This window comes from Pan paniscus, chromosome 19 (assembly GCF_029289425.2).
Source record: "Pan paniscus chromosome 19, NHGRI_mPanPan1-v2.0_pri, whole genome shotgun sequence".
NCBI lineage: Eukaryota > Metazoa > Chordata > Mammalia > Primates > Hominidae > Pan > Pan paniscus.
The window spans coordinates 92447054-92468917 of record NC_073268.2 but is presented as its reverse complement, the minus strand read 5'-3'; the positions used below and the strand labels follow the sequence as shown (position 1 = coordinate 92468917).

The following is a 21864-nucleotide window of genomic DNA, read 5'->3' as shown; positions in this document are numbered from 1 at the left end:
GATTCACGCCTGTAATCCCAGCACTTTGGGAAGCCAAGACAGGAGGATCGCTTGAGCCCCGTTCGAGACCAGCCTGGGAAACATGGCAAAACCCTGTATCTACAAAAAAATACAAAAATTAGCCAAGTGTGGTGTTGTGCGTCTGTAGTCCCAGCTACTCAGGAGGCTGAAGTAAGAGGATCATTTGAGCCTAGGAGGTTGAGGCTGCAGTGAACCATGATCACACCACTACACTCCAGCCTAGGTGACAGAGTGAGACCCTCCTTTTAGGTATGTAAGGGCTGGAAAAAAAGTGCCTCCCGTGAACCTCTTGTGGGGAGGAGATAGAAGGAGTCGTTCTTCACCAAAACGAGGGACTTTTCCCAGGATCCAGGAAACGGGATCTGACACAGGTGAGCGGCAGAGGAAAGTCTGAGTTAGAGAGACAGGATGGAATTCTGCAGGAGGGAGAGAGAGCGACAAGAAAAAGACACGAAGCCCAAAGATACCTGATCGATAATTTGTAGGTAATTTGAAGATATTTAGAAAAGTTATGGATAGGTATTTGACAAAAGTATCAATATGTACATAGTTGTGTGAGGACACGGAACACCACTTGGTTCAGCTGTGAGCTCTGTTCCCTCCATCATAACACATTTAGATTTTTCAATTAATGCAGTGGAACTGTTGAAAGGATGGAGTACAGGTAAAGGGCTTCAGAGGGGAGGGTAAGAGTTAGGTCATCAGGTACCAAAACAGGACGTCAATAGATAATGTCTATAATAAGTTAGGAATTAGGGTGCAAGCATGTTGTTTATATGTATGGAGGTAAATATTCAAACAGCTACGAAATTAGAAAGTATTTGCTTCAAAAGAGCACAGTTGAGAGGGTAAGATGGGGGACTGCCTTTTTTTGTTAAGCCTTTTAGTACTATTTTTTTTTTAACTTAGGCATGCATTGTTTTGATACAATTAAGCTAAACTATTATTAAAAAAAAAATACAATATGAGCCAAGTAGGTCCTTTAAAATTTTTTAGTGACCACATTTTTTTCTTTTCCTTTTTTTTTTTTTTTTTTTGTCGAAAGGACCTTGAGAAGTGACCACATTTTAAAAACATTAAAAGAAACAGGTGAACCGGGTGCGGTGGCTCACGCCTGTAATCCCAGCACTTCGGGAGGCCTAGACAGGTGGATCACGAGTTCAGGAGATCGAGACCATCCTGGCTAACATGGTCAAATCCCGTCTCTACTAAAAATACAAAAAAGTTAGCCGGGCGCTACTAAAAATACAAAAAAGTTAGCCGGGCGTGGTGGCGGGTGCCTGTAGTCCCAGCTACTCGGGAGGCTGAGGCAGGAGAATGGCATGAACCTGGGAGGCGGAGCTTGCAGTGAGCTGAGATCGCGCCACTGCACTCCAGCCTGGGTGACAGGGCGAGGGCGAGACTCTGTCTCAAAAAAAAAAAAAAAAATTAAAAAAAAAAAAACAGGTGAAATTAATTTTGGAGGTGGAGGTGGATGGAGTCTTGCTCTGTTGCCCGGGCTGGAGTGCAGTGGCTCGATCATAGCTCATTGTAACCTCAAACACCTGGCTTAAGGGATCCTGCTGCCATTTTTTTATGTAGAGATAGGGTCTTACTCTGTTGCCCAGGCTGGTCTTGAACTCCTGGCCTCAAGCAATCCTCCCACCTTGGCTTCCCAAAGTGCTGGAATTACAGACATGAGCCACCTCACTCAGCCAGAAATTAATTTTAATGTTTTATTTAACTCAGTATATATCCAAGATACCATTTCAGAATGTAACGAATATAAAAAATACTAGTGGGCTGGGCACGGTGGCTCACGCCTGTAATCCCAGCACTTTGGGAGGCTGAGGTGGGCAGATCACGTGAGGTCAGGAGTTCGAGACCAGCCTGGCCAATATGGTGAAACCCTGTCTCTACAAAAATACAAAAAATTAGCAGAGTATGGTGGCTCACACTTGTAATCCCAGCTACTGGGGAGGCTGAGACAGGAGAATCGCTTGAACCTGGGAGACAGAGGTTGCAGTGAGCCTAGGTCGTGCCATTGCACTCCAGCCTGGGCAACAAGAGTGAAATTCTGTCTCAAAAAAAAAAAAAAAGAAAAGGCCGGGCGCGGTGGCTCACGCCTGTAATCCCAGCACTTTGGGAGGCCGAGACGGGCGGATCACAAGGTCAGGAGATCGAGACCATCCTGGCTAACATGATGAAACCCCGTCTCTACTAAAAATACAAAAAAATTAGCTGGGCATGGTGGCAGGGGCCTATAGTCCCAGCTACTCAGGAGGCTGAGGCAGGAGAATGGCGTGAACTTGGGAGGTGGAGCTTGCAGTGAGCCAAGATCGCGCCGCTGCACTAGCACTACAGCCTGGGTGACAGAGCGAGACTCCGTCTCAAAAAAAAAAAAAAAAAAAAAAAGAACCCAACCTGGAAGTAGCTGAGAGCCACCTGATGTGAAGAGAGGAGATCTCCTCTCCTGTGTTCTGGTTCCTTTGCAGATACTGTGCCGTAGGCCACCTCTATCAATTATGTCCTGGGCCTGAATCTTCAGGCTCTCCCTTGGCAGCTTCCTGCCTGACCCTATTTTGTATGTATGTATGTATGTATGTATGTATGTATGTATTTATTTATTTTGAGATGGAGTCTCCCTCTGTCACCCAGGCTGGAGTGCAGTGTTGTGATCTCGGCTTACTGCAAGCTCCGCCTCCCAGGTTCAAGCGATTTTCCTGCCTCAGCCTCCCAAGTAGCTGGGACTATAGGTACGTGCCACCACGGCTGGCTAATTTTTTGTATTTTTAGTAGAGACTGGGTTTCACCATGTTAGCCAGGATGGTCTTGATCTTCTGACCTCATGATCCCCCCACCTCGGCCTCCCAAAGTGCTGGGATTGCAGGCATGAGCCACCACGCCGGGCCCTCATTTTTATTTTTACTGTATTTATTTTTTAGAGATAGGGTCTTACTCTGTCACCCAGGCTGGAGTGCATTGGCACAATCAGGGCTCACTGCAGCGTCGAATTCCTGGGCTTAAGCAATCCTCCCACCTCAGCCTCTTGAGTAGCTGGGGCTCCAGGTGCGTACCACCATGCCCAGCTTGACCCCATTTTTAATGTCTTGAAAAGAGACCCTTCCTCAGCCCACATCCACCCCCTCACCTACCTCTTCCTCCTTTTCCTGCTCTTCATCCGTAGTTCCTGAATGAGCTCCACGCTGTGATTCCTGTTTCCTGCATTGCCAGATGTTCTCCAGGCCCCGCAATTGGGGATTCTGCCCACGCCACCCATTGGGACTGCTGAGCCCAGGTCAGCAGGGACACTTCCCCGTGGCACTGGATCTCTCAGCAGCATCAGGCATTGCTAGCCACTCCTTTCTTGACACTTCTTCCCAATTCCCATGGCCTTTCCTTCAGCTGTCTCTAGTGACTCCTCAGAGGCACCCTTCTGTGTTCCAGGCACTTGCTGGGGTGCACTGGTGCCCAGTGCCTGCCCTTGTGTGGTTCACATTCTAACCCCCATGGGGCACAGAGACTGCAGGTGTGGGAACAGTAAGTGCTGTGAAGAAAAATAAAGCAGGTGGATAGAGAATGAGGAGGAGCAGTTCCAGACAGGGTGGCCAGAGAAGCCCTTCTGAGGAGGTGACATCTGAACAGAAACTTGGGTGCAGCTATCTGGGGGAACATTTGAGCCATGGCTGTTCCCCGTGGTGGCCACAGCTCCCCAAGCCTGGCGTGCCTCGGCTTCATTGCAGATGGAACCTCTGTCCTGCTCGGACACCTGCAGGGCTGTCTCGTGTTCCAGATGTTTCATTGGCATCTGGCACAGCGTCTGCCCACCCAGTGGTTATTCAGTTTGCTGAATGGGCGAGGGAACAACTGAATGGATGGTCTACAGCATATGATGAACGGGAGGAAGAGGCCACTGGGGGCCCAGACCTTATGACAGAGCAGGTTGTGTCTGTGTCAAGCCCTTGCTGGAGGAGAGATGGGACTTGAGCTCAGCCTGGGAAAAGCCAGGTTAAAGTGAGCCGCCCTTTGCCCACGCCCTCTCCCCGTGTTGTTCATTTAGGTCGTGCTTCCACACATCATCTTCCCTTTCAGGACCACTCAGGCTGTGAATGAGTGGAGTGACTGAAATAGTTGGGAGCCATTGAGGAAAAGCCGGAGAGAGAGGCCACGAGAACTAGCATTTTGGGCTTACTTAGCACACGTCCCATTACTTATCACACATAGAGGTCTCAAAAACATCACCACAGGCCTGCCTGACCCTCCTGTGGCTTGGTTGTCCCTTAAAGGAAGGACACAGCAGATCCTTTGAGACATCTCCATCTTCCCATTTTCCTCCACCTGGGATTTGTGGTCCTTGAGCACTCTGGATGCAGATCCAGTGGAGAGGGGATGGGTCCTCAGATGCAGTCTGGTGGCGTCTTCTTGTCTTTTCCAGACTCCTGGCCAGCGACTTGTTGACTTCCTCCTGGGACCCAGGGACTGAGGGAAATAGAGCCAGCCAGGATGGGAGAAATGGGAAGCACGTGGCATTTACTCCATGAAAGAAAGGCCACAAGCCCTTCTCAGCCAGCAGTCCCAAGGCATCAGTTACCAGTTGTAATGGATCTCAAATGGTGCTAATGGCCAAGGTGGGCGGATCACCTGAGGTCGGAAGTTCAAGACCAGCCTGACCAACATGGAGAAACCCCATCTCTACTAAAAATACAAAATTAGTTGGGCGTGGTGGCACATGCCTGTAATCCCAGCTACTTGTGAGGCTGAGGCAGGACAATCGCTTGAACCGGGGAAGCAGGCTGTGGTGAGCCGAGATCACGCCATTGCACTCCAGCCTGGGCAACAAGAGCGAAACTCCGTCTCAAAAAAAAAAAAAGACAAAAGAAAATAGTCACTCAAATTATGTTCCATGCTCCAGTGGCTTTAATGTGGGTGACTCCAGTGTTTCAGTGTCTGGAAGAATGGTGACCATGTGGTGTCAGCCATGAGCGCTGACAGCAGGCCGTCACTTTTTTCTGCAGTATTTCCCTACGGTTGGGCTCAGCTCTAGGGAGCTCACTGTAGCTGTGAGTTTCCCATTTCCTGTCAGAGGAGCAACGGCCTTTTGGAGCGAAGTCTGCAGTACTGATGGACTGCACCCACTTAGCAAATGGGTGGTGCTGAGTCCTGTTCACTTTCCCATCCATGCCTTTTACCAGGAACTCAGCCCAAATACATGCTGCTATGTGTTTGTATTTATTTTTGTTGGAAATCTTGGCTTAGAAAGCAGATTACCTGATCCTGTCCTGACCTAATTGCAGGGATGTGGGGGGCTGAAGAAAGGGAGGACTCCTACTGTCAAGGTTAGCATTTGGAAGTCTAGGGGGGTGAGTGACAAGGCCGTCCCTGCCAACCCACTGGGGTCAGCCTGTCTCGGGCTTTCTGTGGCAACAGACATAAACAGTGTGTGGCAGGCCAATTTTGAATGCTGGCAGGACCAACACCTGGTGGTGCAAGACCCCAGCTTGCACTCGATCCCAGGACGTCTTGTGTCTCTTCCTCCTTGGCTTCCCATGCCTTTATCAAGCTCCTGCTTCTCTGTGAAAAAGAAATGTCTGCAGCGCCCCAGCCCAGTTTGTCTCGCAAAGATGTAGTTACAGAGTTGTAAGGAGTGGAGAATCAGCATTGTTTTGACATAGTCATTCCAGGGTGGGTCATGAAACCTGCCAGTGCCTCTGGTGTAGGTTCTCCTGGCCTGCAGGTAGGGTTGCTCGGTGGTGTGTTTGGGTAAAGATGTGGGCGAGTCTGTAACATTTCTGGCCACTGGGATTGATCTGAAATCACAGGTATTAGGAAAACAAAATGATGCAGGAAGCCAGGACCACTGTGGGAAGATAGGCCCCCCTGCACTTCCATAGCCCCCTGCTCCCACTTCAGTGGGAACCTGGCCCCCGGGGAAACAACTGGCCTTGGATCAGGGCTCTTGTGTGTTATTTTTACTGCCTTTTCCTACCATATTTGCATTTTTAAAAATAGCACTGCTGAGTGGCTCCTTTTCAGCATGAGTCTGCCTAGGAAGGTACGGTGCATTTTCAGAGTGTGGCTGTTGATTAGCAGCCAAGGCTTGGCATTTGGGGGAGTGTGGCGCGAAGGGGGCCACTGCTGCGCTGGGTAGGGGTGAGGCTCCGGATCATGAGCTGTGGCAGGAGTGAGGCAGCAGCTTTCTGCTGCCCCAAGGTTATGTCATGCTTTTGTGCATTCGCAGTTGCAGGGAGGTGATGAAAGAGGGGCAGGGAGCACCAGGGTCCCGAGGGCCATGGCCAAGGAATGGGGCCAAGCAGGCTTGCCTCCTCCTGCCGGCATGCTTCTTTCTCAGACTCTGAGGTTTCCGCGTGGGTAGAGCCACGCTTTCACACCAGCTCGCTCCCTTCTAGTCACAGCTCTGAGCATCGGGTTCTCAGGGCCACAGCATGGCCTTCCTGCCTGGAAGTCTTCAAGGTGGCGAAACCATGTCCCCCAGGTTCCCAAGGATGCGTGCTGGCGGGATCTGCTCTTTGCCACTGTGACAGCAACTGGCCCGGGGCCTTGTTCTTGTCAGCATGGAAACTGGCCCAGGCTGGGATCTGGACCACCTGAGCAGAGGTGGGTCAAGGTTGGGGCCATATCAGTTTGAGGACCTGGTGCCTCTGTGTCTTTCCCAAGGGCTGGACCACAGGAAGGGTGTGTCAGGGAGTGCTGAAGGGTGGGCATCAGTCAACTCTCGCTTTCTTAGTTATTTTCAGTCACCTTGCTTTTACGCCTTGATCCCTGGATTTAACTTAAAATGTTTTTTCTATTTTTTTCTTCATTACACCCCCATATCAGCAGTAAACTTAAAAACATTTTTTTTAATTAAAAACAAATATTCCTAAGTAGTCAGAGTATATTTTGTTTCAGGAGAAAGGGAATTTTTTTTTTTTTTTTTTTTTTGAGATAGGGTCTTATTCTGTCACCCAGGCCAGCGTGCAGTGGTGCAATCATGGCTCACTGCAGCCTTGACTCCCTGGGCTCAAGTGATCCTCTCACCAGAGCCCCCCAAGTAGCTGAGACCAGGAGCATGAGCCACCAGGCCTAATTAAAAAAAAAAAAAAAAATTCTGTAGAGATAGGGTCTCACTAGGTTGCCCGGGCTGGTTCTCGAACTCCTGGGCTTAAGTGATTCTCAAAGCTCAGCCTTTCAAAGTACTGGTATTACAGCGCGAGTCACCGTGGCAGTCAGAAGTTGAACTGTTTTAACTATCAGATTCACTTAGGGAACATTAATCTCTCCACCCAGAAATTCATTCAATGGGTTTGGGTTGAAAAATCCGTGTTTTTCAAGCTGATAAACAACTGCCTTAAAATCTGTTCCGGCCGGGCGCGGTGGCTCACGCCTGTAATCCCAGGAGTGAGCCACTTTGGGAGGCCAACGCGGGTGGATCACGAGGTCAGGAGATCGAGACCATCCTGGCCAACACAGTGAAACCCTGTCTCTACTAAAAATACAAAAAGTTAGCCGGGCGTGGTGGCGGGTGCCTGTAGTCCCAGCTACTCAGGAGGCTGAGGCAGGAGAGTGGCGTGAACCCGGGAGGTGGAGCTTGCAGTGAGCCGAGATCGCGCCACTGCACTCCAGCCTGGGTGACAGAGCGAGACTCCATCTCAAAAAAAAAAAAAACCTGTTCCTCCTTCCAAGGGACCTGTGGAGGCTGCTCCATTTTCCACAGCTTCATGGTCTTTTGCTTTCAGCACTGCTGAATTGAATATCTAGACTTCCTCCAACTGTTGGCTTCCACCATTGCCCTTCAGAGGCCAGCACAGGGTGCAGACAGCCAAATGGCGCCTCGCAGTTGCTGGTTGTAAGGCATGGCTCCTGGAAGAGGGTGTCCTATAGTCCAAGTACAGTTTAGTCTGTTACTTTCAGGAATTGTGTACCTCCTTCAGGACTGTGATAAAATGAGTTTTTGCGTGAGGCCTGGAGAGCCCTCCGGGAGGCTGTGGGCTCCTAGAAGAGGGAAGTTTTATGCCTAATAGTATAGAAAAAATTGTCAGAAGGCTGAGGTTCCAGGTCTCACATGTTGGTGTCTGTTCTCTATTATCGCTTCTTCAGGGCATCCCAGGGAAGTGTGGGGCAGCTATCCTAGACCCCAGGGTGGGACTGGGTGTAGGCCCACTCCACGCGTCCCAGCTCTGCGACCTCCCCCTGCGCCTTCCTCCTGAGGTGGTGAAGAGCATTGAACCTCATCTGCCCACTTCTCCACCTCCACTTCTCCCAAGGCACAACAGCAGCAAGCAGCTCATCTAAATGCAGTGAGCCAGGACTCAAATACCAACGGAAACAGCACCATCATGGAGACTGGGAGGAGTTTCTGCCCAATTCTGCAGGTGCAGTGAGACATTCATCTCTTCACCCAGACGTCTCTTCGCGGACGTCTGATGCATCCACGCAGCATCAAACACCTGCTCCTCTTCCCTTCCTCCTGTCTCGCCTGGGCCTGCAATAGCTGTTTCGTGCCCCTGGACATGCTCAGCATTCTTTCCTCCTGCAGTCGAAGGCCCTTCGTGGTGCTCTCTGCCAGGTGGTTTTAGTGATGGCCTCTAAAGACGCGGCTCAGTTCAGCCACCCAGTGCACTCTCATTTGGCCTCCATCCATGTCCTCTTATCACTGGTGGTGGGTGTGTCCACACTCATAAAAAGGAGGGGGTAGAGAATTTTGACCATATTAACAAGGAGGTGGTTAATACTCTTAAGATTTCCTGTTGGTTCTCTTCAGATAGCTCTCCTGGTGTATCTGAAATCCTCTCACTTTAATAATACATTTAAATCCTGATGTGCCCATACATGAAATTTTGCATCGTGTTCTGTTCTTTGTAAATGTTATTGTCTTCTCCAGGGAAGAGGTCCCCGTCTAGGGACCTGGCCTGGTGCCCCAGCCATGGGGGCCTCCTTGGGCCATGCTGCCCAGGGATGTCGTTGACTTTCGGCTGGCCTGCTCTGATGGTCAATGGGGGTGCCCACATGTGAAGAGCAGAAGCCTGCCTCTGAGTCAGGGAGAGGTGCCAGGCAGGTGGAAATCAGGGCCCCAGGAGGTGTTTAGGGGACAAGCTCTGGAGCCGTAGCCGGAAGGGCCTGGAACTCATTCAGCTCAGTGTTGCCCAACCCCCCGATGAGGCATCTGGTGCCCAGAGAGGTGACATGACTCCAGCACACACAGCTGGGGAGTGGCAACTCTGCGGCCCCTGCAGGACCTGGTCCCTGTGCCCTGAAGCTTATACTCCACATCTCTGTCCCCTGCAGCGTGTAGCCTCCATGTGACCAGCCGCAGCTTTGTCTCACTGCACCTGCAGAATTGGGCAGAAACTCCTCCCAGTCTCCATGATGGTGCTGTTCTAGTTAGTATTTGAGTCCTGGCTCACTGTCCTGAGATGAGCTGCTTGTTGCTGTTGTGCCTTGGGAGAGATGGAGGTGCAAAGGTGGGCAGTTGAGGGTCTTAGGACCTAATGATCCAGCCAAGAAGTGACATTTTGGTCAACTCCCACTCTCCAGGCCAGCTGGTGTCCCAGTGATGCCAGCATCCCGGGATGGTATTCATTTCATCTGCCTTGAAATAGTAACTGCAGGTGTTTGAGAAGTGCTGGGAGGTTGGTGTGGGCTCAGGGAGGTTGTGTCTCTTCCACGTGCGGTCTGTCATGGCTGAGAGCAGGCCCTGCCCCACTTCTTGGACACAGCCCCTCCGGGGCTCCTCTTCTGGGGAGCATAGCTACAGGGGAACACCGCTGTTTCCCCCAAATTTTCCCAGAAGCAGCTCAGAGGGATGCAGTCCCTTTTAGCTGTTTCTCTGGGGGGTGTGCATCAGAATCATTTGGGAAACTTTTTCAAATGATTCCCAGGCAGCAGGTCTGGGATGGGGCCTGAGAGTCTGCGTTTCCAGCAAGCTCAGGGAAGATGCTGGGCTGCCAGTCCAGGGCCATGCTTTATTTATGTGTGTGTGTGTGTGTGTGTATATATATATATATACACACACACACACACACACACACACACACACACACGTATGTGTATATAAAGCCACGCTTTATATATATACACACACATATGTATGTATATACACACATGTGTATATACATACATATATACATATATGTGTATATACACATGTGTGTATACACACACACACACACAGAGTCTCGCTCTGTTGCCCAAGCTGGAGTGCAGTGGCGTGATCTCAGCTCACTCAACCTCCTCCTGGGTCCAAGCAATTCTGCCTCGGCCTCCTAAGTAGCTGGGATTACAGGTGCGCACCACCACACCCAGCTGATTTTTGTATTTTTAGTAGAAACCAGGTTTCACCATGTTGGCCAGGCTGGTCTCCAACTCCTGACCTCAAGTGATCCAACCGCCTTGCCCTCTCAAAGTGCTGGGATTACAGGTGTGAGCCACCTCGCCAGGCCCAGGGCCACACTTGAATGGCAACATGGTTCCAATTGGTCCAGGGGTAGCAAGGGCCATGCATGGAGACCAGACAGGTCAAATGAGGAAGGGCTCTGGAGTCCTGGCACTTGGGTGACCTTAGGCAGCTCACTTACTTCTCCAAGCCACCCAGTCTCCTGTGGAATGACAGCAAGAGTGGTGCCTCCTTCATGGGGGTCATAGGGTTGGGAGAGGCAGTGCACGTGGGGTTCTTTCCTGGCAGGCTCCGTCAGGATCAGTTTGTGTGATTAGCAGCCTGGGTCCTCATTCCGTGAACTAACATGGCATCAGACACTGAGGGGTGTTGAGGCTGTGAACTTGCTCTGTGCCTGGCCAGCTGGCCGACTCCCTTCTTGTTCTCAGGGATGCCCGGCAGCCACAGGACCGCAGCCTGTCACATCTGAAATGGAGCAGTCCAGGGCCACTGGTTAGGTAGTGATATCCCAGTCAGGCCTGAGAAGAACAGAACATGAAATCATGCTGATCACTTTTCTGCCTTTTACTTATACTTTTGAGGAAGGAGGCTGCCTTCTCCTAAAGATGCCCATCTGTCCCCTCCCTTCAAATGCAGGAGCCAGGCCTGGGCTGTTCTTGTCTTTTTTTAAGCCAGGTTGACAAGCCCAGAGCCAAGACAGAGGGGTGCAGGGCTGGGCTCCTCGGCTCCCAGCTCCTGCCGCCAAGTGCACATATTGCATATCAAACACCGCAGCATCTGCAGAGACCAGCCCGCTGGCCCCCTGCCAGGCCAAGCTCTGCAGTCCTTCCCCCTCACTTAGCAGGCAGTTGGACTCAGTCCCCTTTCTCTGTCCCTCGGGCAGGCTGTGCCTCCAGGCCATTCCAGCAAGCTGGCGAGCTGCAGCCAAGTTTCCAGGCGGTGATGCAGCAGCACTGTATTGCCCAGCCTGAGAGTCTGCGTTGTGAGATCAGAGAGGGTGTCAGGGGTGAGGGCGTGGGGGCTGTCCCTGGTGTGCAGTTCCCCTGCAACCCCGGTCCTCCTGCCTTCCCCCACTGCCATCCAGAAACAGGACTCAGTTTCTGGTCTCCCCACCCAGCTTAGTGCTCTATTTACTTGTGTATAACTGTTTTCAGGTGTAATTTCATCTTACCTCCCTCATCTCAGTGTAAGTTCTAGAAAGCTAATTCCCATTCTTAATTATATATTTGTATTCTTGTCTTGTCGTAAGTCTATAGAAAACACTCAAAAACTATTCAATCAGTTGACCTCAGTCTTAGCACAGCTTCTCTGTTGAATGGCTTCCGTAGCTCATGATTGACAGAATTTTCCAGCTAGGGGCACCAACATTTCTTTTACTTCCAGCCATTTCTGGAGGTTCTCCCTCCCCTCCCCCAGGCATGTGAGGCCCCCTGGCCATTTGTGCTTTGCTGGTAAAACCTTCTGTCCTCAGGTGGGCAGTGAGCTGATTGCCGGGTTATCAGGGCTCAGCCACATGATGGTCAACTGCTCTGAGAAAGTCCTTACACTGGCACCAGCTGGAATTACTGACCAGTCACATCCTCAAATCCAGTCCAAACTGGAAACTCGGGCTTAGGAAGAAGCTGGAAGAGGAGTCCAGCTCCAACAGGAGGCCCCATTTTCTGCCTCTCCTGGTTTTACTGTTTGAGCCAATTTAGTAACATTTTAAGTCAGGTCAGAAAGTTAAAGTTCCTCACCCTAAAAGTGCCTGAGTGTGACTGTGTGGGTCTTCGGTTTTGTGTTGGTTTGCATGTTTTTTGGTTCCAAGACCAGCTTCTCATGAGAGGGATGTCCTCCCTCTGATGTAACTGCCCTGAAACCTGGCCAGAAAGGACCGAGAGTCGGCGCAGGTGCTGGGCAGAGAATTCAGTAGAGTGGAGATTCTCCAGCTTCTCAGCAGTCACTCACAGTAAAATACACATTGTATATCATGACCCGGGACACATACATGTTATATATACAACTGAACAGGTTTTTTCAAAATATTTTAACCGCAGTTACTTTTTGCCAACCTAATAGTACTTATTCTTACCACATGTATATTAATGCACTCAGATTTTTTTTTTCCAGTGTTGACCATGACCCACTAAATTGGTTCTATAACCCACTAATGGGTCACAACACATGGTTTGAAAAAAAGTGCTGCTTTGGGGAATATGCCATTCTACAATTTCCGCAGCTTTTTCAGCAATCCACACTGGGATAAACTTTCCAATCTGGTGTAAGTAGCTTCTCAGGCCATCAAGCTGCATTAACATTGTGGGATGGGGGTGAATGTCATTGGCCCTTACTTCCTCCATCCATCCCTACGTCAGATTCTTGCAAAATCTTTAAAGACTATATGTGTACCTTATTTTATGTTTGTATTCTTGTCTAGCCTTGAATATATAGGAATCACTAAAAAAGTGGGATCCTAGGCCTCAGCAAGGTTTCCTGCTTCCACCCCCCCAAAACTGAGTTGGGTTTTTTTGTTTCGTTTTGTTTTGTTTTGTTTTTGAGACAGAGTCTTGCCCTGTCTTCCAGTCACCTAGGCTGGAGTGCAATGGCGCAATCTCGGCTCACTGCAACCTCCGCCTCCCGGGTTCAAACGATTCTCCTGCCTCAGCCTCCCAAGTAGCTGGGATTACAGGTGCCCACCACCACGCCCAGGTAATTTTTGTATTTTTAATAGAGATGGGGTTTCACCATGTTGGCCAGGCTGGTCTCGAACTCCTGACCTTGTGATCTGTCTGCCTCAGCCTTCCAAAGCACTGGGATTACAGGCTTGAGCCACTGCGCCTGGCCGAGTTGGTTTTCTTAGTTTGAAAAATATATATGCACTAACACGCGTGACCCCTGTCTTGAACTATAGTGGCGCCACACCTGTGCTGGCAGTGGAGTGGGCACATGGCAGCGTGGAGCTAGACCCTTCAAGCTCAGGGACAACCAAAGAGCCACAGAGGCCTCAGCTGGGACAGGAGGGGAGGGAGAGAGACTGGTTAGGAGCCCCTGAGGTCCCCAGCACAATTGGAAGCTCTGTCTCTCCCACACCACCAGTTGGCCACTGTCAATTTCACTCTTTTTCTATACACCTAGGACTCAGACCCAGCTCAGACAATAAGAGATGGGGGGTCAGGGAGAGGGTGGAGGAGTGGCGTTTCTCAGATTGTTTTTACTCTTTGGGAAGTATCAAGTTGGAATTTAGAAGTTTCCAGTGCTGGTCTAACCTCATCTTCCTTTTAGGAATCTGGTCTTTGAGTCCTGGCCTAGGTCAACAGCTTCAGTCCTGTGTGTGGCTGCTGGACCTTCAGAGGTCTAGGGTCTGGCTTAGTCCTACAAAGGGAAAGCCTCACTCTTTGAACACAAATCCAGGAGCCATTGCAAGCTGACCTGTTGTCTACACACTCACCAGGGACCTAGTGTGGGGCTGGTTGTCCGCTTGTCCTTGAGGTCCCAGGCTGTCTGTGAAGCCTCAGTGGGCACTTGGCATGATGCTGGACCTTTTCTGTTTGAGACTACTGCAAGCTGTGAGCTGAAAACCTAGTATTGGGGCCAGGCACAGTGGCTCGCGCCTGTAATCCCAGCACTTTGGGAGGCTGAGGCAAGAGGATCACTTGAGCTCAGGAGTTTAAGAACAGCCTGGGCAACATGATAAAACCCAGTCTCTACAAAAAAATAAAATTAGCCGGGTGGTGGCATGTGCCTGTAGTCCCAGCTACTCAGGAGGCTGAGGCAGAAGGATTACTTGAGCCCAGGTGGTTGAGGCTGCAGTGAACCCTGCTTGCGCCACTGCCCTCCAACCTGGGTGGCAGAGTGAGACCCTGTCTCAAGAAAAAAAAGAAAAAATCTGGTATTGATTACATCACTAACCTCCAGAAGCGGTGGGGTTGCCTTTTACCCCGGGATTAAAAGAGAGCACCCATGTCTCCTCCTGTTTGGCCTTCCCTGGTGTCTGACACCTGGAGATGACTGTGGCATGGCTGGTGGCTTCCAGCCTTGAGCTGTAAGTGCTTAGGCTCCATGCAGGCCCCTGCTTTTGGACTTCTTCCAGCTCCCCTTTTTGAACTGGGAGCCCCTTTAGTGTTCAAATGCTGGTGCTAGTGGCCAGGCACAAAGCCGCCTTTTCCCTTGGGGCAAGGGCATGGCCTCCAGGAGCAGCCCAGCCTTTAGGAGCCATCCGCTCCTACAGGGACATGACATTCAAAATCACTTGAAAGTAGCTTCTTGGCCAGGTGGAGCGGCTCACACCTGTAATCCCAACACTTTGGTGGCAGGAGGATTGCTTGAGCCCAGGAATTTGAGACCAGCCTGGGTAACATGGCAAAACCCTTTCTCTACAAAAAATTACAAAAATTAGCCAAGCATGGTGGCGTAAGCCTGTAGTCCCAGCTATTCAGGAGACAGGTGGGAGTATTACCTGGGAGATGGAGCCATGATTGCACTCCAGCCTGGGTGACAGAGTGAAACTCTGTCCTTCCCACCCACCCCCTCCCCCACCACACCAAAAAAAAGTAGCTTCTTTATTTAGCTTCTTTGTATTTTCAACATGTTGATCAGCCTCAGTTTGTGTTTTCTGTTCCTGGATCACTTTATACAGTGAATTTGGATTCCACCTGGTCAGTCAAGGTCAATGTTATGAATGAGAGTCTGGACCAGGAGCTGCAGGACGAGCTAGTTGCTTTTGCTGTGTTATTGGGGGTCAGCCTCAAGATTGCAGCTCAGAGAAGCAGCATGTGCCTTGGGAGTCAGGCAGCCGTGGAGGAGAGTGCTCCTGGCAGGAGAGGTCCCCAGTGAGCTTCCCCGGCTCCTGAATGCCTGCTCTGAGTGGCCCCCAGCATAGCTTCGGGGAGCTCAAATGGGGCACAACAGAAGTGCCCAGCCTCCTGCCACATTGCCCTCTGCCCTGGCATTGTCCCTCACCTCTCACTTACCATTTGAGTGCTTTCCTACTTGATGTATCCAGAGGCTGGTCCGCAGACCCACCTTCTCTGCCATTGTTCGGGTCTCAGCACCTGCGTCTCCAGAGCACCTTCAGGGCTTCTCAGCTGTGGCACTGCGGGTGCGTCGGCCACGCCATTCTTCGCTGAGGGATGTCCTGTGCGTTGTTAGATGCTCAGCATTCTGGCCTCTGCCCATTAGATACCAGAACCCCCACCACCCTTTATGACCACCGAAAGTGTCTCCAGACATTGCCAAATGTCCTTTGAGGAGCAAAATTACCCCTAGGTGAGAACCACTGGGCTAACTGGCCTCCGTGCTCCCTCTCTCAGCACGTTCCCTACCCAAAAATCAGGTAATGTTTTGGATATCACCATCAGGCAGGGCTCTGAGTGGAGGCCTTCAGGGGCTTCCATCTTGCTCAGGATAGAATCTCAAGCCCTCCCTGTGGCTCTCTAAGGCCTGAATAACAGCGCCATGCCTTCTGCCTTCTTGAAGCCTTGCTGGCCTGTGCCGGTCATCCCGCCCAGCACCTTGACAGCTACTCCTCCCTGCTTGGTAAGCTCACTCCCCATCTCATCCCGATCTCTGGTTCAGCATCACCTCGGAGGGGCCTTTCCTGACCACACATTTAAAATTCCTCACTGTGCTCTCCCTCTGCTGGCCCCCATGTGGCCTAGTTTTTCTTCATGGCACTTGGTACCACCTTCTCTGTGTCTGTCTGTCTGCGTCCCCCCTGCAGGAGAATGGGCGCTTAGCATGTGCCAGAATCCCTCTCCTCGGAGGGCAGCTGTGTTGTTTGCTGCTCCTGTTTCCAGAGGAGGCACAGAGGATGTCGGTCCTGGGTTCCACTGGGCAGCCCCACTGTCGTGTCACATGTGTGCAAAGTGGTGTGTGTTTGCCAGGGGCGGTGGCTCACGCCTGTAATCCCAGCACTTTGGGAGGCTGAGGAGGGCAGGTCATGGGGTCAGGAGTTGGAGAACAGCCTGACCAACATGGTGAAACTCCATCTCTACTAGAAATACAAAAATTAGCCGGGCATGGTTGTGCATGCCTGTAATCCCACTACTCAGGAGGCTGAGGCAGGAGAATCACTTGAACCCCAGAGGCGGAGGTTGCAGTGAGCCGAGGTCGTGCCACTGCACTCCAACCTGGGCGACAAAGCGAGACTCTGTCTCAAAAAAAAAAAAGTAGTGTGTGTTCATTTTAAACCAGCCACCACCCCTTCTGGCTTAGAGACACTGTTAGCATTTTGGCATCTTGTCTTGTCCTTTTTCTGTTCAGAAACCTCTGATAGTTATGACTCTCTAAGAAATAGACAATAGGCTGGGCGCGGTGGCTCACGCCTGTAATCCCAGCACTTTGGGAGGCTGAGGCTGGCAGATCACGAGGTCAGGAGATCGAGAGCATCGTGGCTAATATGGTGAAACCCCATCTCTACTGAAAATACAAAAAATTAGCCGGGCGTGGTGGCGGGCGCCTGTAGTCCCAGCTACTCAGGAGGCTGAGGCAGGAGGATGGCGTGAACCCGGGAGGCGGAGCTTGCAGTGAGCCGAGATCGCACCACTGCACTCCAGCCTGGGCCAGAGAGTGAGACTCCATCTCAAAAAAAAAAAAAAAGAAATGTTAGACAATAAATAGCTCACCAACTCTGAGGTCGTTTAGAATTTCAGAGCCCATGAGGACAGTTGAAATCTCTTCACCCCCGACCCTAGATCCCCTCCTAGTAACAATTTTTTTTTAAACTACAAGCAGGGCACCCCTTAACAGTAGGGATTGGGTTTATTCCAAGGTTTAGTTTTGTTCACAAATCTGGTGTTTTCCCAGAGTGGGCACAGTGCCCTCTAGTGTTCACCTGCCAGGCCGGCTGGCACCTGTCATTTGCTCTTTGGAGGTAGAAGGGGAAGTGGAGGGCAAACTGTGCCTAGCAGGCATCCGCAGTCAGTGGCCACCACTGCTGCCTTCCACTTGCCTCAGAAATGAAGAGAGTTTTTCTTTCTTTCATAAGCAGAAGAATCACTGTCTTTAAATGTGTAGACCTGCCAGAAGTCTTTCCCTGTCTCTGTAGCTCTGGGGAGAGATGAGCTTTTTATTTGGTTAAGAGAATGGACTCTGGAGCCAAACTGCCTGCGTTCAGGTCCCAGCTCCACTACTTGTGACATTGAATGAGTTGCTTATTTTCTCTTGGTCTCAGTTTGCGTATCTGCAAAATGAGCATGGCAGTGATGTGCTTCATGGGTTGTGGAGCACCTCATGGGCGAAGACAGTGAAGCGCTTGGAGAACTGTCTGCCAGGTAGGAAGCACCTGGTTAGCATGAGGCGAAAAACTCCAGAGCTCTTGCATTCGCCAGGAGCACGGCGGTTCCTTCCTGACGGGGGCACTGAAAGGCTTTGTGAAGCAGGTTGTGCATACGGGAGCAGGGAGAGGAGGACATTTGGAAGTAACTGTTCAGTGGAGTGGCTCACAGATGGGAGGGTATGGGCTTATTTGGAGAAGCCAGTGCCCAGTATGGGTGGGGTATAGGAAGTTAGGAAGGAAAGTCACAAGAGCCTCCCAAGTCATCCTAAGTCCTTCCACATGCCGTTGTCTTGGGTTCTAATTCCCAGTGGAAGGGAGTGTAGCCACCATGTTACCATCCCCCAGCCCCTTGTCGCTCCCACTCTGCTCCCAGCACCATCAGGTCTTTGGAGAAATGTAACTCCTTGTCATAGAAAGGTCAGAAGAGCCCCTGGAGGCAGCGTCCTGGTGGGGTGGAGCTGCTGTTGTCTGGAGACCCCACGGGAAGAATGGCATTTGCTGCCAGCCTCCCTCTCCTGGGAGCACTGGGCACTGCCTGCCCTGCCAGCCTCTGGCCTTGCCATGATGCCAGCTTTCCCCAGCTGTTTTTTTCTGCTTCAGCCTCAGAGTTGACACCTCAGTTTCCCCTGCACTCCCAAGGGTGCTGTTAGGCTGAACAGGGTGTTTCATCAGTGATGGCACTGATTTAGGTCTGTGTCTGCGTTCTTCTCGCCTCCTTTCCTGGCTGCTCTCTCAGGGACCCCCAAGTGGTGGAGGCAGCCCTCCCGCCACACATGGTGCAGCCCCCCTTGCATTGGATTCTCCTGTCCTGCAGTTTCTGGCTTCTCTGGGAGCAATTGTGGCTTTTTGAAGTCTAAAATGGGACCAGGGGATTAAGATAGGGTGGAGCAGCACAAAAAAATACCGTATCTCAGAGTGGAGATTTGGGCACAGAGGGTTACAGGCACAGAATATTCTTTGATTTAGAAAAGTGGCACCGTCACGCCAGCATGCCTCTCCAGCCTCCTGGGGTCTTGGAGCAGAGATAAGGAGAGCCTGACCTTTCAGGGGTCTTCACCCTGCAGCTCACAGGGCCAGTGATCACAGCTGCCGACCTTGCTGAGCACCTACTCTGTACCGTGCACCATGTGCCACCTGTGGTCCGCTGCCTTGGTGACTCCACCTCAGCCATGCTGAGACGGCTGCCATCATCTCTCCTTCCACATGTCGGCAGGAGTGGTTTGCCTGACGTTTCTGTGTCTGACTCAAGAACCCTGTGTTTAAGGACTGGGCTCGTTGTCATTTGAAACGGGCTCATACCTGGATGCAGTGGCTCACGCCTGTAATCCCAGCACTTTGGGAGGCTGAGGTGGGCAGATCACGAGGTCAGGAGTTCGAGACGAGCCTGGCCAACATGGTGAAGCCCCATCTCTACTAAAAATACAAAAATTAGCCGGGCGTGGTGGCATGTGCCTGCAGTCCCACCTACTCTGGAGGCTGAGACGGGAGAATTGCTTGAACCTGGGAGGCGAAGGTTGCAGTGAGCCGAGACTGCGCCATTGCACTCCAGTCTGGGCAACACAGCGAGACTCCATCTCAAAAAAAAAAAAAAAAAAAACAACTTGGGCTCATGAGTTCCCATGGGACTCTCTGCACTGCTGGTTGGTGGTGGGGTTCATTGCTTTTCTTTCCTTTTTTTTTGTGAGTCACGTTCTTCTACTAGCAGACTTTGTTTTAGTTGTCATTGCCAGCATTTAAGTGACCTTGAGCCAGTATCTTCCTTTTTCAGCGACTCAGTTCTCCTTTCTTGGTGGTGACCTCTCAGTGCCCCCAGGTCAAGAGAGGCCACCACAGAGGAGTGTCTGGTTGGCTATTTGAGGAAACAGCTCTCCAGACATGTGGTTTGGGGTCTCGGAGGTAGACACACACAGAGACCCATCCATGATTATGACCCAGTGAAGAACCATAGAGGAGCTGCCCCAGGTTTGAGGAACCAGCTAAAAAAGACGCAGGCTGGCCTGGTGGGAGCATCACCTGCCTGGGCTTTTGGGTGATGGAGCAGCAGGAGGCAGTGGCCGCTGCCAGCTGTGTGTAAAGGGACAATCAGGTGCTCGTGCAGTTGGCCGGGCTCCAAGAGCCAACCATCCTGAGGGTTACTTAGCAGCCTGCAGGGCTCCAAGCGCAGCAGATAAGGTGCAGGCCGCAGCTGGTCAGGAGGATAACCCAGATTAGAACATGGTGTCCAGTGATAGCCAGGCTTCAGGGTGACCCACCGCAGCCCAGTGTCCTACTTCTCCCCCAGCCCACTCTCCCTCAGCACTGATCAGCTAGGGCAGGCACTTGCAGAGGGCAGAAAAAAGATTGAACGCAAAGCAAATGTTTTGCTCTCTGTAGAATGGGCTGTTAAATCCTTCGTTAAAGTGCAGCCTTATGTGATCTGTCATTGAGCCGCACTGTTCAGTGTGAGGAAGGCTACCTCCGGCAAGCCAAGTGCCTCTGGTGGGCGAGACAGTGACCACAGGGGCCCCAGGAGGCCTGTGGGCGTGACGCGCTCCGCCTGTGGGTCTGGGTGCTGGTCGGAGGTGTGTGCGGTCTGTGAAGATACTGCTAGCCAAACGCTTAGGATTTGTGCACTTAGCAGTGTGGATGTGACGCTTTCCTTCAGAAGCTGGAAGAAAGCTGTATTCTGTGGTGGCTTCAGAGCCCATTCTCTCACACCTGTATTTTCTTTTACAGCTGAAACTAGAGGACCGTTCTGTGGTGCCCCGAGATGTGGTCCGGCACATGCGATCCACCGTGAGTCCTGTGTCCCCACCCCAGCCCCGGGCCTGGGGGCAGCCACCTTAGGGACTTGAGCCTGCCCACCTCTCACTCTGCATGTGGGAGAGCTGGCCAGCTCTGCAGGGGGTGCGCTGGGGTTGCCTGGGCTGGGTCTCCCGTGGTGACCAGGGCTGCTGCACCACGGGACTTGCATGTCTCCTCCCTCCCCCAGGACAGTCAGTGTGGCACGGTGATCGACGTCAACATCGACTGTGCCGTCAAGCTCATCGGCACCAACTGCATCATCTATCCCGTCAACAGCAAGGACCTGCAGCACATCTGGGTGAGCCGGCCCTGTCTTCTCATCATCCTTTCTGGGCCCTCTGGTTCTCTCGGCGGCACGACCTCTGGGCTACAGCCTCCTCCGTGCTCTTGCCAAGCACAGCCTTCCTGGGTCAGAAGGCGGAGCACAGCAGCCAGCTGGCTCCTGCAGCCTTGTTTTCGCTGCTTTCAAGTAAGCCATTTAGACATGAGGTCAGGACGTGCCCTTCCCCAACCCCAGCATAGGCTGCCGGTGTGGTTATCTTTAAGTGTTTTCCTTTCTCCTCTAATATTTCTTTAAAAAAATAAATTATTGGAAATAGTTTATTTTTTTAATGATTTCAAACTTACCAAAAGTTGTAAATTCCTGTGTCCCTCTCATCCAGGTTCCTCAGCTGTTAAGATTTCACTTCGTTTGCTCCATCACCTTCCCTCCCTCCTTCTCCCCGACATCCCCCTCCAGTCTTTTTTCTTCCCAAAACATTTGACAGCAAGCTACAGATGTGATGCCCTGTCACCCACCCCGGAATACACACACCTCTTGTGTGTTTTCCAAAAATGAGGACAGCCTCCTGTGTAACCACCATATAACCCCCAGATTGGGAAATCAACGTTGATAATTACTGTCCAGTCCACAGACCACATGCAGTTGTCCCAACACTACTCTTTTCTTCTTTGCGGATCCAGGACCCAGTTCAGGAACACATCTTGCATTGAGTTGTCATCTCTTCATTTTCTCTCCAATCTGGAATCATTTCCCAGCCTTTCTTTGTCTTCCATGCCCTGAACAGTGATACATTCAGTAATTTGACCCTCAGCCTGGGTCTTCCTGGTGTTGCCTCATGCCCACGTGTTCTTGGCAGGCCCGCCGCAGAGCTCTGCCCTGGTTCATGGTACCCCATAGCCAAAGTGCTGGGGTTGTTCACTTTTACCCCTGGTCATGTTGGTGTCCACCAGGTCTCTCCACCATAAACTCACCATTTACCCCCTTTAAGTGATTGTATTTTGTGGGAACGTAGTCCCAGATTATGTCTATAACCTGTCATTTGTCAAACTGAAATCCACCAGCTTTGGCCTCCATTCACAGTTCCCCCTGCGCCAGCCATTGCTCCAATGTTGCTAAATGGTGGTTCTATGACTCCCTTGTTCCCCTCAT

At 51.4% G+C, this 21864-nt stretch overlaps 1 protein-coding gene across 4 annotated transcripts in view; it reads left to right on the top strand.

Annotated features, from left to right (window-relative positions):
• The window catches only part of UBE2O (ubiquitin conjugating enzyme E2 O), a 63285-nt gene that overhangs the window by 26897 nt on the left and 14524 nt on the right, over positions 1 to 21864 (top strand). For all 4 annotated transcript variants that reach the window (XM_008965799.4, XM_003813233.4, XM_055101560.2 and 1 more), the window contains exons 2-3: positions 20364 to 20423; positions 20620 to 20730. In XM_008965799.4, coding sequence (XP_008964047.2) covers positions 20364 to 20423; positions 20620 to 20730 — 171 coding nt within the window. The remainder of the gene's footprint in view (positions 1 to 20363; positions 20424 to 20619; positions 20731 to 21864) is intronic.